This window comes from Nycticebus coucang, chromosome 8 (genome assembly GCF_027406575.1).
Source record: "Nycticebus coucang isolate mNycCou1 chromosome 8, mNycCou1.pri, whole genome shotgun sequence".
NCBI classification, from domain to species: Eukaryota; Metazoa; Chordata; class Mammalia; order Primates; family Lorisidae; genus Nycticebus; species Nycticebus coucang.
The window spans coordinates 26,069,922-26,092,221 of NC_069787.1; the positions used below are offsets into that span (position 1 = coordinate 26,069,922).

Below are 22,300 nucleotides of genomic sequence, written 5' to 3' on the forward strand. Positions count from 1 at the left end.
GTACAGGAACTTGGGGAAGGGGAGGAAAGGGGGAACAAGGGTGCTGGACATAAGGAACAGTACAAAGCCATGAGGGTATGACACAGTGTGGTCTGTCTATTCAGGGCACTGCCAATGACTCAGAGTTACTGAAGCCACAAGGCCTAAGAGGTGGGAGGATATAAGATTGCAGAGGGAACCAGGAACCAGCAGTGTGGACCAGGTGCCCAAGTACAGACTTCATACCCTGGGGCCCCGGAGGAGGCATGACTGGACCAAGAATGGCTTGTAAAAAGCCTTGGGTCCAGCAAAGACTTGATGTTCAGCCAGAATCCCGGGAGGGAGTTGTATAGGTAAGTTATGCCCGTGCCATCCAGGTAGTTCAATACAGTAGAACCTCTTCCAGTTGACCATCCAAGGGACTGTAACACACTGGCCAACATACTTAGGTGGTCAACCTGAGGAGCAAGGCCTACTACTCTGATTCCCGCATGTGGGGCATGTCCAGTCTATGCAAATTAGGTCAGGGTAAGGAGATGGTGAGTGTAGGGCAGCGGCCAACAATAGAGGCTCTACTGTATTGGGACTATTACTTCAGCTCCGAGGGGTTGATGAAGACTTCCCAGGCAGAAATGGTGGATTGTGCTTTCTAGGAAACATGGAGAGCTGGTATGAAGGTAATCTGAGAAGGGAGAGGTGAGAATACAGGGGAGGATGATCTAAGGGTGGTGAAGAGACCAGAGAGTGAAAGGTCTTTTAAGGCAGACAAATCCTGTAGTCCTTAGGAAAATAGGGTGGACCCCATCCCACCAACCCAATGATACACCCGCAGAATTAAATGTCAGAACTAGGACCTGGGATCCCATCACCTCTTAGAAGGGTGGGGCATTCAAGAATGAAGAGGCCTGCTGGTGAGATCAGAGACTTGGCAGAAATATTTGGGTCATGTTTACTTCTTTAAAAAAAGAAGAGAGAGAAATAAAAGGAAAGGAGGGAGAGAAAGAGGAGGGAGGGATGGAGTAAGGAATGAAGCAAGGGAGGGAGGAGGGAGGAAGGGAGGCAGCAAGGAAGGCAGGAGGGAGGAAGGGAGGGAACAAGGAAGGGAGGAGGGAGGAAGGGAGGGAACAAGGGAGGGAGGAGGGAGGAAGGGAGGGAACAAGGGAGGGAGGGAGCAAGGGAGGGAGGAGGGAGGAAGGGAGGGAACAAGGGAGGGAGGGAGCAAGGGAGGGAGGAGGGAGGAAGGGAGGGAGCAAGGGAGGGAGGAGGGAGGAAGGGAGGGAACAAGGGAGGGAGGAGGGAGGAAGGGAGGGAACAAGGGAGGGAGGGAACAAGGGAGGGAGGAGGGAGGAAGGGAGGGAACAAGGGAGGGAGGGAGCAAGGGAGGGAAGAGGGAGGAAGGGAGGGAACAAGGGAGGGAGGAGGGAGGAAGGGAGGGAGCGAGGGAGGGAGGAGGGAGGAATGGAGGGAACGAGGGAGGGAGGAGGGGAGGGAACGAGGGAGGGAGGAGGGAGGAGGGGAGGGAGGGAGGGAGGGAGGAGGGAGGAGGGGAGGGAACGAGGGAGGGAGGAGGGAGGAGGGGAGGGAACGAGGGAGGGAGGAGGGGAGGGAACGAGGGAGGGAGGAGGGAGGAGGGGAGGGAACGAGGGAGGGAGGAGGGAGGAAGGGAGGGAACGAGGGAGGGAGGAGGCAGGAAGGGAGGGAGCGAGGGAGGGAGGAGGGAGGAAGGGAGGGAGCGAGGGAGGGAGGAGGGAGGAAGGGAGGGAGCAAGGGAGGGAGGAGGGAGGAAGGGAGAGAGCAAGGGAGGGAGGAGGGAGGGAGTAAGGGAGGGAGGAGGGAGGAAGGGAGGGAGCAAGGGAGGGAGGAGGGAGGAAGGGAGGGAGCAAGGGAGGGAGGAGGGAGGAAGGGAGGGAGCAAGGGAGGGAGGAGGGAGGAAGGGAGGGAACAAGGGAGGGAGGAGGAAGGAAGGGAGGGAACAAGGGAGGGAGGAGGAAGGAAGGGAGGGAGGAGGGAGGAAGGGAGGGAACAAGGGAGGGAGGAGGGAGGAAGGGAGGGAGGAGGGAGGAAGGTAGGGAGGAGGGAGGAATGGAGAGAACAAGGAAGGGAGGAGGGAGGAAGGGAGGGAACAAGGGAGGGAGGAGGGAGGAAGGGAGGGAACAAGGGAGGGAGGAGGGAGGAAGGGAGGGAACAACGGAGGGAGGAGGGAGGAAGGGAGGGAACAAGGGAGGGAGGAGGGAGGGAGGAGGGAGGAGGGAGGAAGGTAGGGAGGAGGGAGGGAGGAGGGAGGAAGGGAGGGAGCAAGGGAGGGAGAGGTGGAAAGAGAAAAGAAGGAAAAATAGAGAAAGAAAGTGGAAAGAAGAAAAGTAGAAACCAATGTGGCAATACTGGCAAGATTTGGCAGGGTTGAACAGTGGAAATTGATTATCATTACGGTTATTGATTTGTTATATGGCTTCCCACTTTGCATGAAATATTACATTTTTAAAATAATGAACATGTCAGGTATAAATTTAAATGTGTGTGTGATCTCTCTGCAAAGTTATTTAACACCCCAAAAGGCCTAAAAATGCTTGGTTTTAAAAACTCAATAATTTGATGCCAGAACATGCAAAGAAGAATGTAGAAAAAATCTATTTTCTATTGTTTCAAATAGTTCATTTCGTTGTGCTAAATTAATTTCCCAAATAAAATGAATGATGCTAATGAGCAATTTGGGCATAACTAATCTTTTCTTGATGGTTTTTGATTAATTAACAATGTACATGTTAATGGAGTCATTGATCTGTTGAGCTTGAAAAGGTTTTTTGCCCCTACACACTACTTCCTCCCAGACAGCTTGTATCTCTTTTTCCTTTGTGGTTGGCTGTTATTTCTTGCCACTCTCACTAGAAATCTTGCATCCTTCTATCTAATCAGAATTTAAAAACATAAATACAAAACATCCAGGAGTTTGTATTCCTTGCATCTGAAGTAAATTATGTCCAAAGGAAGGCCTGCAGGTATGCCTCCCATCATCTGAGAGCTTCTTAAAAATGCTTTTTCTCAGGTCTCATTCAACACATCCTAGTAAAACTCTCTGGACCACACAAGCATTTAAGGTAATTTTTATGAAATGTTTAAATTAAAGAACTTCTGGCTTATCACTTCTCCTATGAAAAACATTCCTGAATTCAAGGCTATGTAGGGCCAACAGGTAATCTCTGGTGCAGCCGAGCTGCGGTCTAAGGCTGGAATGGCTCACAAGTTGACCAGTGGCAAGTTCTGGAGCCATGCTAGGTGCACAATTCTTAAAAGCCCATGGACTTGGTGATGTCTGTGTTTTGAACTTGGATCTTTTGGAGGGTTAGATATTTACTTCCTGAGCCTCTGTGTCTTTGGATTGGCTGAGGTTTCTGAGGAGTAGTCCATAGAATATTGAAGTCTACTTGGATGTAAGACATGGGAAAGAATGGGGTAATTGTTAGTCATACTTTCCAAACATGTGACTGATTACCTTTCACAAACAAAATAATGCTTCCCATTTACAGAGATAAGTTGATTATACCTTATTATTACTTAGGCCTCTTGGACTGAACATTTAACAGTTTATAACTCACGGGTGTTCAACCCATGGCCGTCAGCCACATGCTGATTTTGTAAGGACTTTTTTGTGTGTGTATCTGTGATGTCGGATATCAGAAAAAGTATTCACACTTTTTTTTTTTTTTTTGGTAATCAACTGTTATTAGTGTTTGTGTGTTTCATGTATGGTCAAGATTACTCTCATTCTTCCCATGTGTGGCAGAAAAAAAAAAAAAAGGTTAGACACCCCTGGTTTGCATTATACTTAAATAAATCCAGTAGTTACTACACCACTTTTTACTTATTTTTATCAAAATGGTTACTTTGCTTATATTCATGTTTATATGTTTAAAAAAGTTTATGCCATTTAATATATAGAATTGCAACTCTGTCATACAAATAAAAAACAATTTTAGAGTGGTCTATCGCTTCTCTTTAAAGAGAAGATTTGCCAATTAAATTTTTAAAAATCCTCCAATGTCTTAGATATAATGATGGTCAAACTACAAAACCTGAAACTAAATAACATGCACTAAAATGTGAAAAGAACATGAGTTACATACTCAAACATGCATTGGTGTCAGTCGCAGCTTCAAACAACAATACGCCCACTCCAGAATGAAAATACGGGTATATTTGTGTAATGCAAAGAGAAATACAGATATAAATCCTCAAAACGGAAGGTACATTGATAAAAATGTAGCATTATAAGCAAAAAATATTATATAGTACTTGCAGAATTTAGTCTTTCAGTTTAGGATTACAATGTCTAACAAAGAAATATTATTTAGAGTTCTCATTAATTTAAAACAACCATCAGTAGAACAGCACAGTTTATCTTAGCAAACATTTTAAGGAAATGCTTTGTCTCCTAGAAGTAGGGTATAATTGTATTCCATTCATTAATACCCAAAACGACGGAACAATTTTCAAAGTGGAAATAAAGGTTCGTAAGACAGAATAAAATTGAGCTTCTCAAAGCACAAGCCGTTTCCATAAAATTGTTTTAATTGGCAAAAAGTACCTAAACAATTTTGATCGAGTTCTCTGCTTCTCAGAGACCTCCCAGTCCTCGAACCACAATCAGTACATACAAACACATGCAATACTGTAATTTCTCCACACCATTACTAACCAAAACACTTTTTACTCTTTTAAAGATTACAACTTTACAGAAATGTTTCCATTCAAGATTCATATAATACAGAGAGCAGCTGTCACTGTGTATTTTTTAGTAATATAAACTAGGAACCAAACCGTACGTGTTACTGCTTAAAAAGTGACTGCCTTACTACTGACTTCCATTTCTGCTCTTTAAAGTTCAATGTCAACACTGAAAGAAGTTCTCAACACACTTCCAAAGAACCAGCGCGGCACAGCTGACCTTGCAGCTTGCAATCCAGAGGGAATTGAAGACAACTCCTGTCCCCACCCTTCTTTCCCCTGCTTCCAACAGAAGACCCTCAAGAATCTAACATGTGAAGTCCCCTAGGTTCCTCTACTTCACTGCAAAATGTAATGCCACTTGAGGTTGTCAAAAATAGCTTCTGTAGAAAACTGGCCATGGTCTTTAGGAAACGCTGCATGAAGAAAATTAGTTTAACCTTTATAGAAAAAGAAAAAAGTAATCACACATGGAATAAAAGACGTTAGTACCAATACAAAAAGACAGCAGGGCCTATTGTCAGGAAAAAAGTGTATGTAGGAGGACCAATGTGCGGAGCAGGAGCTGGCTGCACCCCTACTCCTCCCTCCACCCTAGCCCCAAAGGAGTCTCTACATCCGAGTGTTCGTCCACGTGGAGAGTCATTTTGAAGGCAGCTTAGAAAACTTAACAGGGGACAGAAGGGAAAGAAACGACTCGCTGTCCAAGCCAAGGGAAAGGCTGGGTGTGGGGCTAGGGGCGGGGGGAGGCGAGGGAGTCCCTCATAGACCGATGCCTTTCAAGTCGCAGGGGTGGGTGGCCTGGGTGGTCCGAGGGCTCTGGCAGCAGGGAAACTGGGCCCTGAAGCAGTCCCTCAGCTCCCTGTTGAAGAGGAAGCACACCACGGGATTGATGCCGGCCTGAGCGAAGGTCAGCCACACGGAGGCCGTCAGGTAGGCCTGGGAGACGGCGCCGGGCCGCACCAAGACCCGCAGGTAACTGGCCACGACGTAGGGCCCCCAGAGAAGCAGGAAGAGCAGCGTGACGGCATAGAACATCTTGCACAGCCTTTTCTCCGTCTTGAACTCTTCCAGCACGAGGAGGCGGCGCGCGCCGCGGCCCGGCCCCGCCGGCCGGATGCCCACTAGCGCGGGCGGCGTGGGCCCGCGGCCGAAGCCCGCCGTCCAGTTGGCGGCCGCCTGGCCGGTGGCGCCGGGGCCGTGGAAGGTCCAGTCGTGGCTGACGGCGGGCACGAGGCGCGCGGGCCGCATCTTGCGGCGGTCGTGGATGAAGAAGAGCAAGCGGAGGTAGACGAGGTGCGTGGCGCCGACCACCACGGCCAGCAGCAGCAGGAAGCCTAGCGCGCCCGGGGCGCCGTCGGGCCGCTGCTCCAGGGCGCAGGGCGCATCCTCGTCGTCGCCGCCGCCGCCGTCCAGCACGGGCGGGAAGGCCGCGGCCAGCGCCAGAGCCCAGGCGGCGCACACCAGCATGGCGGCGCACGGCCAGCCGGCCAGGCGCTCGGCGTAGAAGCGGTGGTGAGCTATGGCCAGGTAGCGGGTGACGCCCACGCCGAGCAGCAGGAAGGCGGCGTGGAAGCAGAAGAGCGCGGCCAGGAAGGCGAGCAGCTTGCAGCCGAGCGCGCCCGGCGGCGCCCCCGCGGCGGCCGCGGCCCTCCGCGCGGCCAGCATGACGGCCGGGAGGCAGGCGAGCGCGCGCAGCCCGTCGGCCAGGCACAGGTCAAGCAGCAGGTAGTACGGGGCGCGGTGCAGGCTGCGCTCCCGCACGATCAGCAGCGCGAACAGCACGTTGCCCGCCAGGCTCACGCACAGCAGCAGGCTGAGCGTGGCCAGTTTGAGGCCCAGGGCGGCCGCCTCGCCGCCGCCGCCGCCGCCGCCGCCGCCCGGCTCGCTGACGTTCGCCATCGCGGCCTCCCCGGGCCGTGCGCTCCGCCCCGGGGCCCCGCCGCTCCCGCAAGCCGCCCGGCCCGCGCTCCGCAGCCGCGTGGACGCCGGGCGGGCTCCCAGGCTGGCCGGATTCAGCCCGCGCCCCGCCGGCCCTTTCTCGGTTCCCCGAGCCGCTGCCGCGCCATCGCCGCCGCCATCTCAGGAATGGTGCGCGCAGGAGGCGACGGCCACTCCCTGTGCCCTGGGTGCCGCGGGCTTCACTGCAGACAGGACCGCGCCGCCGCCCGCAGCCCCCCGCATCCTCCTCTTTCTCCTCTTCCTCCTCCGCTGCCGCCGCCGCGCCTCTTGGCTCTGCCCCCCGCCGGGCCCGCCGCCGCCGCCGCCGCCGCCTCTGCCTCCGCCGCCGCCGCCGCCGCGGAGCCCCCTCCCCTCCGCCGGAGCGCGCAGCGCGGCCGCCGCCGCAAGCCCCGCCGAGGCATCCCGCACCGACCGGGCCCGCCGGGCTGGGGGCGCCGCCGCGCCAGCTGCGGCTTCGGAGGCAACCGAGAGGGAGGCTGGGCCCCAGGACGCACGGTGGCGACAAGTCGCGTTTGGCCCCAGGTAACGGGGGTCCGGCGGTGGCGCCCGCTCTGAGGTCACGGTGGCGGGGCACAGGGGAGCTTGCCTGGGATGGCAGGGTCGGGAGGCCTCGGGGGGGGGGAGCAGGAATATCAGGGATGCGCCTTCTGCCGATAATAATTAATGGTAATAATTATCGTCGTCATAATAATAAAACCGCTAATACTCAGGTGAGCGCTGATGTGATGGCAGTGTGCTGGGGAGGTTTACAACATAATCTCCCTAACGGTAAGGTCAAAGTTGGTGCTGTTCTTAACCCTACTTTATACCTGAGGAAGTACAGGCTTGGAGGCCAAGGGAGTTGATTGAGAGCTGGCAAGTGTGGGAGCTGCGTTCGGATTTGCTTGGTCTGATTTCCAAGGCTGGATGGACAGCGACTCTGCAGCATGCCCTACTCTGTACCTCATCGGTGATCCCAGGGAGTCTTCAGGGACTGGAAGGTGTACCCTGTGCCACCTTCCTCCCTGAATATCTATTTTCTGGGAAGAGCTGCTCTTGTTCTGATTCTCAAACTCATTGAAGGGCCTTCTTTGCACCTGCTGGTCCGTCTGCTTGGACCAGCTCCCTATCCTTAGAGCATCCTTCCAGAGTAAGACCTGTCTCACTCTGGATGATACAGTCTTCTGTCTTACTCTGTGTCTCTGCTCTCTGTTCATTTCTTTCTCAGCACTTGTAATTTGTCATTAAATTTTCTAAATTTCTATTTAAAATCCTGTTGTTCTAATTGGTCACTAAGTTCTTTGAAAACAAGGTACCATGCTTGTTTTTTGGTACCACTGTACCCCCCAGTGTTTACAGTGGTAAAGTGGGAATTGAGGAAGGTTTTGTTTCTCAGGTAAGCTCATTTTGTGTGTGTGTGTTCAGAAAATTATTTATTGCCTACTTATTACTTTCAAGGCTGACACCTTGATGGACATTTCCAGGACATCACAAGATCACAGAAGGCCTTGATTGTCAGGGGAAAGAATCTAAACTTTGGTCTGCAGGCAATCAGGAGCCCTTGAAGAGTGGTATGATTAGCTGTGCTTCAGTAAGATTATTCTGACAGCAGTGTTGAAGAGGATGGCAGAGCAGAACCTGGAGGTCTAGTCCAAAGCCTCAAACATTGTTATGTACAGAAACCACTGTGAATCCGAGGAAAATGCAGGCTCTGATTTAGTAGGTCTGGAATAAGGCTGGAGACTATATGTTAATAACAAGCACATAGGTGATATTAATGCCGGCCTGTGGGCCACTGACCACACTTTCAGTAGGAAGGCCTTTGAGGACAGTTTGGACATTTTTGAAAAATCTAAGTGACTGCTAATAAGCACCTAACTTAGAAACCCTAACTGGCCAGGGGCAAAGTGGCTAACCAAGAATATCTGCAAATGTATGTTGATCGAAAAGTGCAATCAATTTTGAAGGGAATGCAGGTTAGGAATTGAATTTTGATGATAGTGTACATGAGTTTATTTTCCTTATGAAACAAGAAGCCCGTGGTCATTGATATAATTGCTGAGGGCCGAGTCTCTGGAAGTATTTTATCCCCTTCCCTCATGATCACGGTAGGCTGCTGACACCTCAGCCATTGCTTCTGCATTCCAGGAAAAAAGAAGGACAAGAAGGAAACAGCAAACATATTCCTGCCATTTCATCTAAGTAGGCTCCCCCACCAAGAGCTTTTTGGAGGCCCTACATTATGACAAACATTTAAATGTATCATTGGCTGTCACTGTCAGCAAGGGAGGGTAGAAATTTATTTTTAATTTCTTTGTTTAAAATCAGACTCATAACTATAGAGAATTCCATCCTGCCTTCATGTGGGATTTAGCAATTGGGCTGCATCTGCTTGGAGCAAAGAATGCCTTATAACCCACTTGAAGACACCAACTCTGGTTCCTTTATGGTAATACTAATGACGGCCTTTATTTACTGTGCACCTGCTATGTGCCAATCACTGTGTCAAATACTCGGCATATGTTATTTAGTGCAATCATTATGAAGGCCATATGTAGTGCATAGGTTCCAGTCTTCACCTTGCCGATGAGGCAGAGGGGCTAATTTGTTCAGGTTTTCACCAGGAGGGACTGCAAGAGCTGGAAGTTTTACTTTAGAACCCATATTTGTAACCACCACACACACCACTCTTCATTATAACTGCAAAGAAAGAGATTGAGTTTATAAAAACAACAAACTGACAAACTACCCATGCTCGTGTGCACAGAATTATGGCCCCTTCAGAGAGGGAAGGATCTTTCAAAACCGTCTAACCACAAGCAAAAAGGCTCATTAATGGCTGAGTAGGAGGTAGAATCCAAATCCCCCCCACTCCTAGGTCAGTACCTTCCCACTTACTAGAAATCTTAATGTTACTTGTTCTAATGAGCAAATGACATTCAACAAGTCACTTAACCTCTTGGAATCTTAAATGCTCCCATTTACAAGGGATTCTTAACTCTAAAATTAAGTTTGTATTTGAGAAAATGGAAGTTAAATGCTTATATACCTCAAATGAGGAGAGATTTATTCTTCACAAAAGCACGAGAAATAAGAGACGTCCGTCTCCTATAATTTAAATATCTATGTGTTTTCTGTTTCTATCTATGCTTCAATATGATTCTCTGTGGGACTTGAGATTTGGTTAAATCATTTGCTAAAGCTCAAATATCAGAAGCAGCAGTAGAAAATATATAAATCGTGCCTCTTTTATAGCATTTATGTGTGTACTTCTTTCATTTTCAACATTTGTTCAGTAGATTCATACTTAAAGAGAAACTATTAACATTTCATTGGCCACAACCAACTTATTTTCCTTTTACTGTTTCTAGGTAGCTTCAGGCAAGAATTTTAAATACTTTCTTAGGCACCAAATTGTGTGACTGAATCTCAAAGCAAAAGAGCTCTATGAGATTTTTCCCTATGAGAAACATTTTCATTTTACTTATAACCAAATTATTTCTTTTGCACATAGATAGACATGTTGGTATTTCCTGCCCACCTCCAATCAGTTATGTCATATATTTGATGCACAGACACACAGTGTGAGTGGTACTGGAAATTCCGACTATTTAGAGGAAATGGTTGGCACACCCTGACAGATGCAGTCAAAGCCCTGGGTCCCAGAAACTTGGGAGCCAATTTGGCCACTGTATCCTTTTCATCTTCAGGCTTCTACCAGCAGGTACATTAAATTAGTGAAAGCTGGTTTCACTTGATTCCATCCCAGATGTAAAAATGGGCCAAACTCTAAGCCCAGCATATATTATATTATCAAAGGACAGTACTCACATTGACCACTTCATGTGTGGGAGTCATAACTTTGGCAATGAAAATGGGCTTTGGAGTTAGGTATACTCTGGTTCATATCCAAGTCACAACAGATACTAGCTATACATCTCGTTGGGGGAAGTCTCTTGCCAACTCGGAACCTCTGAATATCAAAAGCCCATTATAAGGAAGAAGATACCATGAGAGAGGAGTCTCAACTAAATAAGAGACATTTGCAAAAAGTGTAGCACAAGGCATACACACAGGTGCATATTTGCTCTTACCTGGCTAGGTTCTCAGTATTTGTGTGGCCGGTATGAATGTCAGTCCCTAAAATCAAGGGTACAAGGAATGCAACTCTTTTCTAGAAACCTGCTGGTGGGAAGAAAATGTAATCTTGGTGCTTCTAGAGTTTCCTAATGGCTCCTGGCTCTTCAGGATCTGATGCAGTTCTAGGCATGTGCCCAGGTTGCACAGTACGTGGTGATTCAGGATAGGGTATGCACGTGTGTGTGTAGAGGGTGGGTAATCCTTTCAGATCTAAACCACTGTGCTTTAGAGACTCTATACTGCCTCCTGCCAGACTTGGGGTGTGAGAATCTGGTCTGAGAATGCATGTGATATCAGATACAGCCACAGCCATTCCTCTCAGCAGTACCTCAGACTCCCTATTTAATCTGAAAGAGGGTGAAAGCCGGTTTTCCCTTGTTCTTCTGGACAGTGTAATTAGTCAACTGCCTTGAGAATCTGTGGTCCTAGAATTTGGGTGTTTGGGAAAACAAAAGCCAGAGAACCACTTGGCTATGAATCTTTCCTAGACAAGGAAGCCCAGAGCCTGTACCTGCTTGAATGTTGAGAAGGAGAGGGGAAAATAGAGAAAGAAAAAATGATCACTTGGTGTCTCCAAACATTATTCTTGCCGCCTGTTTGTTGAATGAATGAATAACTTTATGTGTATGTGCATGGCATATTGTCACACTTCATTAAGCAAAATACAATTTAGTGAAAATTATTTAATATATCTTTAACATGTGGTTTTTTCCATGCAGAAGATGAAATTGGACCCCTTCCTCACACCATATATATATAGAGAGAAAATATTCAAAATGGATCATAGACCTAAAAATAAGGGCTAAAACTCTTACAAACTTTCCAAAGAAAATATAGGAGTAAATCTTTATGACTTCAGATTAGGATTCTTAGATATGATGCCAAAAGGACAGGTGACAAAAAAATACATAAATTAGATTTCATTAAAATTTTAAAAGTTTTGACTTCAATGAACACCATCAAAAAAATGAAAAGACCATGTACAGAACAGGAGAAAACTGTTTTTTGCATGTCTGGTGAGAGACTTGTATTCAGAATATATAAAGAACTCTTACAACTCAATAATAAAAAGAACGCTTTTTTGAAAAAAATGGTTAAAGGGTTTAAATAGGCATCTCTCCAAAAAAAGATACACAAGTGGAAAAGAAGCACATAGAAAAATGCTTTACATCATTAGTCAGTGAGGTAACGTAAATCAAATCCATCTGAGATACCATTTCATGTTTACTAGGGTGGCTATTATCAATAAGACAGACAATAACAAGTGTTGGTGATGATAGGGAGGAATTGGAGCCCTTGGATGCTGGTGGCAATGTAAAATGATACAGCTGCTTTGGAAAATAGTTTAGAAGCTCCTAAAAAAGTTGAGCATAGAGTTTACCTTATAACACTGAAGTTCCATTCCTAGGTATATACCCAAGAGAAATGAAACCATGCCCACATCAAAACCTGTGCACAAATGTTCACAGCTGCATTATTCATAATAACCAAAAGGAGGAAACAGTACAAACTTCTGTTAATCAATGAATGGATAAATAAAATACCATATCCAAACAGTGGAATATTATACATTCTCAAAAATGAGTATTGGTATGAGTACTAGCATGGACGAACCTTGAAAACACTATGCTAAAGGAAAGAAGCCAAACACAAAATGCCATGTATTATACATATAAACTTATATAAAGTGCCCCAGTAGGCAAATCTGCAGTTACTGAAAGTAGAATAGCAGTTGTTAGGGGTTGGAGAAGGGACTGGAGAATGACTGCTAATGGGGATATGGATTTTTGCGGGGGCTTATTAAAATTCAGCTAGTGCTGGCTTGGTGCCTGTACCTCAGCAGCTAGGGCGCCAGCCACATATATTGGAGCTGGCGGGTTCGAATCCAGTCCAGGCCTGCCAAATAACAATGACAACTACAACCAAAAAATAACCAAGCTTTGTGGTAGGCACCTGTAGTCCCAGCTACTTGGGAGGCTGAGGCAAGAGAATCACTTAAGCCCAAGAGTTTGAGGTTGCTGTGAGCTGTGACAACACAGCACTCCACCCAGGGTGACATAGTGAGACTCTGTCTCAAAAAGAAAACAAAAACTCAGCTACTGCTGACAGTTACAGAACTCCGGAGATATCCTGGGAAATCAGAATTAAAAAAAAAAAAGAAAATTCATATTGAAGTGAGGTCCCCTCTGTGACATCTGGAAATATATTAAGAGGTAGAGAGGAGCCTGAAAGATACCTGGACTCATGGTTATCATTTTCTGAGTAAATGCAGCTCCTTGAACTTTGGCTTCTTGTGCCCTTTTCTGGGGCTGGTTGCAGAAATAAGTCATTCCTTGCCATATGGTCATGTGCACAAGGGGTGCCTCTGTTATGGGCTTCAGCATTTCCCTGCTTTAGGACTTTGATGCTGAGATGAATATGGGAAGAGGGATTCAGAAGTTCTTATTCAGTCAGAAGTTATCATATTTTCTCAATGCACTGAGATTTAAAAAAATGTTTTTTATTAAATCCATAGCTGTGTACATTAATGCAATCATGGGGCACCATACACTGGTTTTATAGACCGTTTGACACATTTTCATCACACTGGTTAACATAACCTTCCTGGCATTTTCTTTTCCTTGTTTTTTTTTCTTTCTTTTTTTTTTTTTTTTTTTTTTGTGGTTTTTTGGCCAGGGCTGGGTTTGAACCCGCCACCTCCAGCATATGGGACCGGCGCCCTACTCCTTGAGCCACAGGCGCCGCCCCTTCCTGGCATTTTCTTAGATATTGTGTTAAGACATTTACATTCTACATTTACTAAGTTTCACATGTACCCTTGTAAGATGCACCACAGGTGCAATCCCACCAGTCATCCTCCCTCCACCCACCTCCCCCTCCCTCTCCTCCCTTTTCCCCTTTCCCCTATTCTTAGGTTATAACTGGGTTATAGCTTTCATGTGAAAGCCATAAATTAGTTTCATAGTAGGGCTGAGTACATTGGATACTTCTTCTTCCATTCTTGAGATACTTCACTAAGCAGAATATGTTCCAGCTCCATCCATGTAAACATGAAAGAGGTAAATTCTCCATCTTTCTTTAAGGCTGCATAATATTCCATGGTGTACATATATCACAATTTATTAATCCATTCGCGGCTCGATGGGCACTTGGGCTTTTTCCATGACTTACCAATTATGAATTGGGCTGCAATAAACATTCTGGTACAAATATCTTTGTGATAGTGTGATTTTTAGTCTTTTGGGTATATACCTTGTAGAGGAATTATAGGATTGAATGGTAGATCTATTTTTAGATCTCTAAGTGTTCTCCAAACATCTTTCCAAATGGAATGTATTAATTTGCATTCCCACCAGCTGTGTAGAAGTGTTCCCTTTTCTCCACATCCACGCCAACATCTCTGGTCTTTGGATTTTGTGATATGGTCTAATCTTACTGGAGTTAGATGATATCTCAGAGTAGTTTTGATTTGCATTTCTCTGATGATTAAGGATGATGAGCATTTTTTCATATGTCTGTAGGCCGTGCACCTGTCTTCTTCAGAGAAGTTTCTCTTCAAATCCCTTGCCCAGCCTGCGATGGGATCACTTGTTCTTTTCTTGCTGTACATTTGAGTTCTCTGTGGATTCTGGTTATTAAACCTTTGTCGGAGACATAACCTGCAAATATCTTCTCCCATTCTGAGGGCTGTCTGCTTGCTTTAATTACTGTGTTCTTGGCTGTGCAAAAGCTTTAGTTTGATCAAGTCCCAGTAGTGTATTTTTAAAGCTGCTTCAATTGCCTGCGGGGTCCTCCTCATAAAATACTCGCCCAGACTGATTTCTTAAAGGATTTTCCCTGCACTCTCTTCTAGTATTTTTATAGTTTCATGTCTTAAGTTTAAATCTTTAATCCAGTGAGAGTCTATCTTAGTTAATGGTGAAAGGTGTAGGTCCAGTTTCAGTCTTATACAGGTTGCCAGCCAGTTCACCCAGCACCATTTGTTAAATAGGGAATCTTCCCCCACTGAATGTTTTTAATTGGTTTGTCAAAGATCAAATAACGGTAAGTAGCTGGGCTCATGGCCTGGTTCTCTATTCTGTTCCATACATCTTTCTCTCTCTTTTTGTGCCAGTACCATGCTGTTTTGATCACTATCGATTTATAGGATAGTCTGAGGTCTGGTAGCATGATTCCTCCTGCTTTGTTTTTATTTAGTCAAGACATTACTCTTGACTATTCAAGGTTTTTTCTGATTCCATATAAAACGAAGTATTATTTTTTCAAGACCTTGAAAGTATGACAGTGGAGCTTTAATAGGGATTGCATTAAAATTTTATATTGTTTGGATAGTATGGACATTTTAACAATGTTGATTCTTCCCAGCCATGAGCATGGTGTGTTTTTCCATTTGTTAATATTTTCAGCTATTTATTTTCTTAGAGTTTCATAGTTCTCTTTATAGAGATCTTTCACATCCTTTGTTAGATAAACTCCCAAATATTTCATCTTCTTTGGCACCACTGTGAATGGAATAGAGTCCTTAACTGTTTTTTCAGCTTGACTATTGTTGGTATATATAAAGGCTACCAATTTATGAATGTTGATTTTGTAATCTGAGACGCTGCTGTATTCCTTGATCACTTCTAAGAGTTTTGTAGTAGAATCCCTGGTGTTTTCCAGATACACAATCATATCATCCGCGAAGAGCGAAGGTTTGATCTCTTCTGACCCTATATGGATACCCTTGATCGCCTTTTCTTCCGTAATTGCAATGGCTCATACTTCCATTACAATGTTAAAGAGCAGTGGAGACGATGGGCAGCCTTGTCTAGTTCCTGATCTGAGTGGAAATGATTTCAATTTAACTCCATTCAATACGATATTAGCTGTGGGTTTGCTGTAGATGGCCTCTATCAGTTTATGAAATGTCCCTTCTATACCAATTTTCTTAAGTGTTCTGATCATGAAGGGATGCTGGATATTATCAAAAGTTTTTTCTGCATCAATTGAGAGAATCATATGGTCTTTGTTTTTTAATTGGCTTATGTGCTGAATTATAATTATAGATTTACATATATTGAACCAACCTTGAGACCCTGGGATAAAACCGACTTGGTCATGATGTATAATTTGTTTGATGTGTTGCTGGATTCTGTTTGTTAGGATCTTGTTGAATATTTTTGCATCTATATTCATTAGTGATATTGGTCTATAATTTTCTTTTCTTGTTGGGTCTTTTCCTGGTTTGGGGATCAAGGTGATGTTTGCTTCATAGAACATATTGGGTAGTCTTCATTCTTTTTCTTTATTTTGGAACAGGATGAGTAATATAGGTACTAGTTCCTCTTTAAAGGTTTGGTAGAATTCTGACATGAAGCCATCTGGTCCCGGACTTTTCTTTTTAGGGATCCCGGTTTTGTATGGTTGATGCTATTTCAGAACTTGATATTGGCCTGTTCAACATTCCCACTTAATTCTGGCTAACTCTTGGAAGGTGACGTGCTTCCAAGTATTGGTCAATTTCCTTCAGATTTTCATATTTCTGAGAATAAAGTTTTTTGTAATATTCATTAAGGATTTTTTGAATTTCTGAGGAGTCTGTCGTTATTTCGTCTTTGTCGTTTCTGATTGATGAAATTAGAGATTTTACTCTTTTTTTCTGGTTAAGTTAACCAAAGGGTTATCTATTTTATTGACCTTTTAAAAAAACCAACTTTTTGATTTATTGATCTGTTGTATAATTCTTTTGTTTTCAATTTCATTTAATTCTGCTCTAATTTTGGTTATTTCTTTACTTCTACTGGTTTTGGGGTTGGAATTTTCTTCCTTTTTCCCGTTGCTTGAGATGTCCCATTAAGTTGTTAACTTCCTCTCTTTCCGTTCTCTTGAAGAAGGCTTGCAGTGCTATAAGTTTCCGTCTTAGGACTGCCTTTGTGGTATCTCAGAGATTCGGATAATTTGTGTCTTCATTGTCGTTTTGTTCCAAAAATTTGGCAATTTCCTTCTTAATCTAATCTCTGACGCAGCTATCATTCAGCATAAGGTTATTTAACTTCCACGTTTTTGTATGAGTATGCAGATTCCTGTTGTTACTGAGTTCACCTTTTATTCCATGGTGGTCCGAGAAGATGCAAGGAATAATTTCTTTTTTTTTTTTTTTTTTTTGCCATTACAACTTCTTGATAGGTTTTGGAAATGCCTGATGTTTCTTTTTATTGGCAATGGTTCATACCCAGTGTCAACAGCAAGTGCAAGGAATAATTTCTATTCCTTTCAATTTTCTGAGGTTAGACTTGTGACCTAAGAGGTGATTGATTTTGGAGTATGTTCCATGGGCTGATGAGAAGTATGTGTATTCACTTTTGTTGGGATGAAATGTTCAGTAGATGTCCACTAAATCCAAATGTTGGATGGTTAGGTTTAAATCTAAAATTTCTTTGTTCAGCTTTTTATTGGAGGATCTATCCAACACTGCCAAAGGAGTGTTGAAATCTCTGACTATTATGGAGCTGGAGGAAATCAAGTTGCTCATGTCTGTTAGAGTTTCTCTTATAAATTGAGGCGTATTCTGGTTGGGTACATAAATATTAATAATTGAAATCTCATCATATTGAGTATTACCCTTAACAAATATGAAGTGACCATTCTTTATTTTGTTGTTGTTAAATCATAGCTGTGTACATTGATATGATCATGGGGCATCATTCACTAGCTTCACAGACCGTTTACCAAGTTTCACATATACCCTTGTAAGATGCACCGCTGGTGTAATCCCACCAATCCCCTTCACTCTACCCACCTCCCCTCTCCCTCTCCTCCCTTTCCCCCTTCCCCCTATTCTTAGGTTGTAACTGGGTTATAGCTTTCATGTGAAAACCCTAAATTAGTCTCATAGTAGGGCTCAGTACATTGGGTACTTTCTCTTCTATTCTTGAGATACTTTACTAAGAAGAATATCTTCCAGCTCCATCCATGTAAACATGAAAGAGGTAAAGTCTCCATCTTTCTTTAAGGCTGCATGATATTCCATGGTGTACATATACCACAATTTATTAATCCATTCGTGGATTGATGGGCACCTGGGCTTCTTCCATGACTTAGCAATTATGAATTGGGCTGCAATAAACATTCTGGTACAAATATCTTTGTTATGACGTGACTTTTGGTCTTCTGGGTGTATGCCCAGTAGAGGAATTACAGGATTGACTGGCAGATCTATTTTTAGATCTCTAAGTGTTCTCCATATCTCTTTCCAAAAGGAATGTATTAATTTGTATTCCCACCAGCAGTGCAAAAGTGTTCCCTTTTCTCCACATCCGTGCCAACATCTCTGGTCTTGGGATTTTGTGATATAGGCTAGTCTCACTGGAGTTAGATGGTATCTCAGAGTAGTTTTGATTTGCATTTCTCTGATGATTAAGGATGATGAGCATTTTTTCATATGTCTGAAGGCCGCACGCCTGTCTTCTTCAGAGAAGTTCCTCTTCAAATCCCTTGCCCAGCCTGTGATGGGATCCCTTGTTCTATTCTTGCTAATGTGTTTGAGTTCTCTGTGGATTCTGGTTATTAAACCTTTGTCAGAGACATAACCTGCAGATATCTTCTCCCATTCTGAGGGTCGTTTGCTTGCTTTACTTACTGTGTTCTTGGCTGTGCAGAAGCTTTTTAGTTTGATCAAGTCCCAGTAGTGTATTTTTGAAGCTGCTTCAATTGCCCGGGGGGTCCTCCTCATAAAATACTCGCCCATCCCGATTTCTTCAAGGGTTTTCCCTGCACTCTCCTCTAGTATTTTTATAGTTTCATGTCTTAAGTTTAAATCTTTGATCCAGTGAGAGTCTATCTTAGTTAATGGTGAAAGGTGTGGGTCCACTTTCAGTCTTTTACAGGCTGCCAGCCAGTTCACCCAGCACCATTTGTTAAATAGGGAATCTTTTCCCCACTGAATGTTTTTAATTGGCTTGTCAAAGATTAAATAATGGTAAGTAGCTGGATTCATCTCTTGATTCTCTATTCTATTCCAGACATCTACCTCTCTGTTTTTGTGCCAATACCATGCTGCTTTGATCACTATTGATTTGTAGTATAGTCTGAGGTCTGGTAGCGTAATTCCTCCTGCTTTGTTTTTATTTCTGAGTAATGTGTTGGCTATTCGACGTTTTTTCTGATTCCATATAAAACGAAGTATTGTTTTTTCCAGATCTTTAAAGTATGACAGTGGAGCTTTAATAGGGATTGCATTGAAATTATATATTGCTTTGGGTAGTATAGACATTTTAACAATGTTGATTCTTCCCAGCCATGAGCATGGTATGTTTTTCCATTTGTTAATATTTTCAGCTATTTCTTTTCTTAGAGTTTCATAGTTCTCTTTATAGAGATCTTTCACGTCCTTGGTTAGATAAATTCACAAATATTTCATCTTCTTTGGCACTACTGTGAATGGGATAGAGTCCTTAACTGTTTTTTCAACTTGACTGTTGTTGGTATATATAAAGGCTACCGATTTATGAATGTTGATTTTGTAATCTGAGATGGTGCTGTATTCCTTGATCACTTCTAAGAGTTTTGTGGTAGAGTCCCTAGTGTTTTCCAGATATACTATCATATCTTCCACGAAGAGTGAAAGTTTGATCTCTTCTGACCCTATATGGATACCCTTGATCACCTTTTCTTCCCTAATTGCAGTGGCTAAAACTTCCATTACAATGTTAAAAAGCAATGGAGACAATGGGCAGCCTTGTCTGGTTCCTGATCTGAGTGGAAATGATTCCAATTTAACTCCATTCAATATGATATTGGCTGTGGATTTGCTGTAGATGGTCTCTATCAGTTTAAGAAATGTCCCTTCTATACCGATTTTCTTAAGTGTTCTGATCATGAAGGGATGCTGGATATTATCAAAAGCTTTTTCTGCATCGATTAAGAGAATCATATGGTCTTTGTTTTTTAATTTGTTTATCTGCTGGATTACATTTATAGATTTACGTATATTGAACCAGCCTTGAGATCCTGGGATAAAACCAACTTGGTCATGATGTATAATTTGTTTGATGTGTTGCTGGATTCTGTTTGTTAGGATCTTGTTGAATATTTTTGCATCTATATTCATTAGTGATATCGGTCTATAATTTTCTTTTCTTGTTGGGTCTTTCCCTGGTTTGGGGATCAGGGTGAAGTTTGCTTCATGGAAGGTGTTGGGTAGTCTTCCTTCTTTTTCTACCTTTTGGAACAGGTTAAGTAATATAGGTACTAATTCCTCTTTAAAGGTTTGGTAGAATTCAGACGTGAAACCATCTGGGCCTGGGCTTTTCTTTTTAGAAAGAAAAGGGAGGTTTAGGGAGGTTTTGTATGGTTGACGCTATTTCCGAACTTGATATGGGCCTGTTCAACATTTCCACTTGATTCTGGCTAAGTCTTGGAAGGTGACGTGCTTCCCAGCATTGGTCAATTTCCTTCAGATTTTCATATTTCTGAGAATAAAGTTTCTTGTAATATTCATTAAGGATTTTTTGGATTTCTGAGGAGTCTGTTGTTATTTCGTCTTTGTTGTTTCTGATTGATGAGATTAGAGATTTTACTCTTTTTTTCCTGATTAGGTTGGCCAAAAGTTTATATATTTTATTGACCTTTTCGAAAAACCAGCTTTTTGATTTATTGATCTGTTGTATTATTCTTTTGTTTTCAATTTCATTTAATTCTGCTCTAATTTTCGTTATTTCTTTTCTTCTACTGGGTTTGGGGTTGGAATGTTCTTCCTTTTCCAGTTGCTTGAGATGTCCCATTAAGTTGTTAACTTCCTCTCTTTCCGTTCTCTTGAGGAAGGCTTGCAGTGCTATAAATTTCCCTCTTAGAACTGCCTTTGCGGTGTCCCAGAGGTTCTGATAGTTCGTGTCTTCATTGTTGTTTTGTTCCAAAAAATTGGTGATTTCTTTCTTAATCTCATCTCTGACCCAGCTATCATTCAGCATAAGGTTATTTAACTTCCATGTTTTTGTATGAGTATGCAGATTCCTGTTGTTACTCAGCTCAAGTTATTCCATGGTGGTCCGAGAAGATGCATGGAATAATTTCTATTCCTTTAAATTTACTGAGGTTAGACTTATGACCTAAGATGTGATCGATTTTGGAGTAAGTTCCGTGGGCTGATGAGAAGTATGTGTATTCAGTTTTGTTGGGATGAAATGTTCTGTAGATGTCTGCTAAATCCAAATGTTGGATGGTTAGGTTTAAATCTAAGATTTCTTTGCTCAGCTTCTTGTTGGAGGATCCATCCAACACTGGCAAAGGAGTGTTGAAATCTCCGACGATTATGGAGCTGCAGGAAATCAAGTTGCTCATGTCTGTTAGAGTTTCTCTTATAAATTGAGGTGCATTCTGGTTGGGTGCATAGATATTAATAATTGAGATCTCATCATATTGAGTATTACCCTTAACAAATATGAAGTGACCATTCTTGTCCTTCCTTCCTTTTGTTGGTTTAAAGCCTATTGTATCTGCAAATAAAATTGCAACACCTGTTTTTTTCTGATTACCATTTGCCTGAAATATGGATGACCATCCTTTCACCCTGAGTCTGTATTTGTCTTTTAGGGTAAGATGTGACTCTTGTATGCAACAGATATCTGGCCTTAGTTTTTGTATCCAGTCAGCTAACCTATGACTCTTTAGAGGACAGTTTAAGCCATTCACATTAATGGAGAATATCGATAAGTCTGGTGAAGTTTTGGGTATCGAGTTTTTCAAAAGTCCAGTGGGCATTTTTAATCCTTTTGCCAGTGTGGAAATTGGAGTTTGATTCGAAGTTTCTGAGTGAGTTTACTTTTGTGGTATAGGATTGGATTGGTCATTATGGAGGATAGTTCTGAGAATATCCTGAAGAGCTGGTTTGGTTATGGCAAATTTCTTCAACATATGAATGTCATTAAAGTATTTAATTTCTAAATCATAAATGAGACTCAGTTTAGCTGGATACAAGATCCGGGGTTGAAAGTTATTTTTCTTTAGGAGATTAAAAGTCAGTGACCACCCTCTTCTGGCTTGAAAAGTTTCAGCAGAGAGATCTGCAGTCATTCTAATATTCTTCCCTTTGAAGGTAATGGTTTTCTTTCTCCTGGCAGCTTTGAGGATTTTCTCCTTCATATTAACTTTAGTGAAGTTAATTATGCTATGCCTTGGGGATGTTTTATTGGGGTTGAGTCGTGCTGGGGTTCTGAAGCTGTCCGCTATCTGAATTTCAGAATCTCTAGGCATGTCTGGAAAATTCTCTTTCATAATTTCATGCAGAAGGGCCTCTGTGCCCAGCGAGGCTACTTCATCTGTTTCTGGAACTCCTATGATTCGGATATTCGCCTTCTTCGAATTATCCCAGAGCTCTGAGTGAGTGATCCGTTTTTGCTCTCCATTTCTCTTCCTCTTTGAGAGTTTGGGAGCGTTCAAAGGCTTTATCTTTGATGTCAGAAATCCTTTCTTCTGCTTGCTCCATTCTGTTACTGAGGGATTCTACTGTATTTTTCATATCTTTGAGGGCTGCAAATTC

The 22,300-nt window shown here is 43.4% G+C and overlaps 2 protein-coding genes across 2 annotated transcripts in view; one reads left to right on the forward strand and one right to left on the reverse strand.

Annotated features, from left to right (window-relative positions):
- Nucleotides 1-4,149: 4,149 nt before the first annotated feature.
- Nucleotides 4,150-6,916, reverse strand: GPR27 (G protein-coupled receptor 27). Its single transcript, XM_053600072.1, has one exon. It carries the CDS (start codon nt 6,601-6,603, stop codon nt 5,464-5,466), a length of 1,140 nt encoding a protein of 379 aa, XP_053456047.1. The 5' UTR covers nt 6,604-6,916; the 3' UTR covers nt 4,150-5,463.
- EIF4E3 (eukaryotic translation initiation factor 4E family member 3) overlaps nt 6,915-22,300 on the forward strand; it is a 100,941-nt gene continuing 85,555 nt past the window's right edge. The window contains exon 1 of the mRNA XM_053600074.1: nt 6,915-7,185. The gene's annotated coding sequence lies outside the window, so the exon portion shown is untranslated. The remainder of the gene's footprint in view (nt 7,186-22,300) is intronic.

Excerpts from the sequence above, each read along its gene's own strand:
- GPR27 (XM_053600072.1), bottom strand. The coding sequence starts at position 6,603 with ATGGCGAACGTCAGCGAGCCGGGCGGCGGCGGCGGCGGCGGCGGCGGC.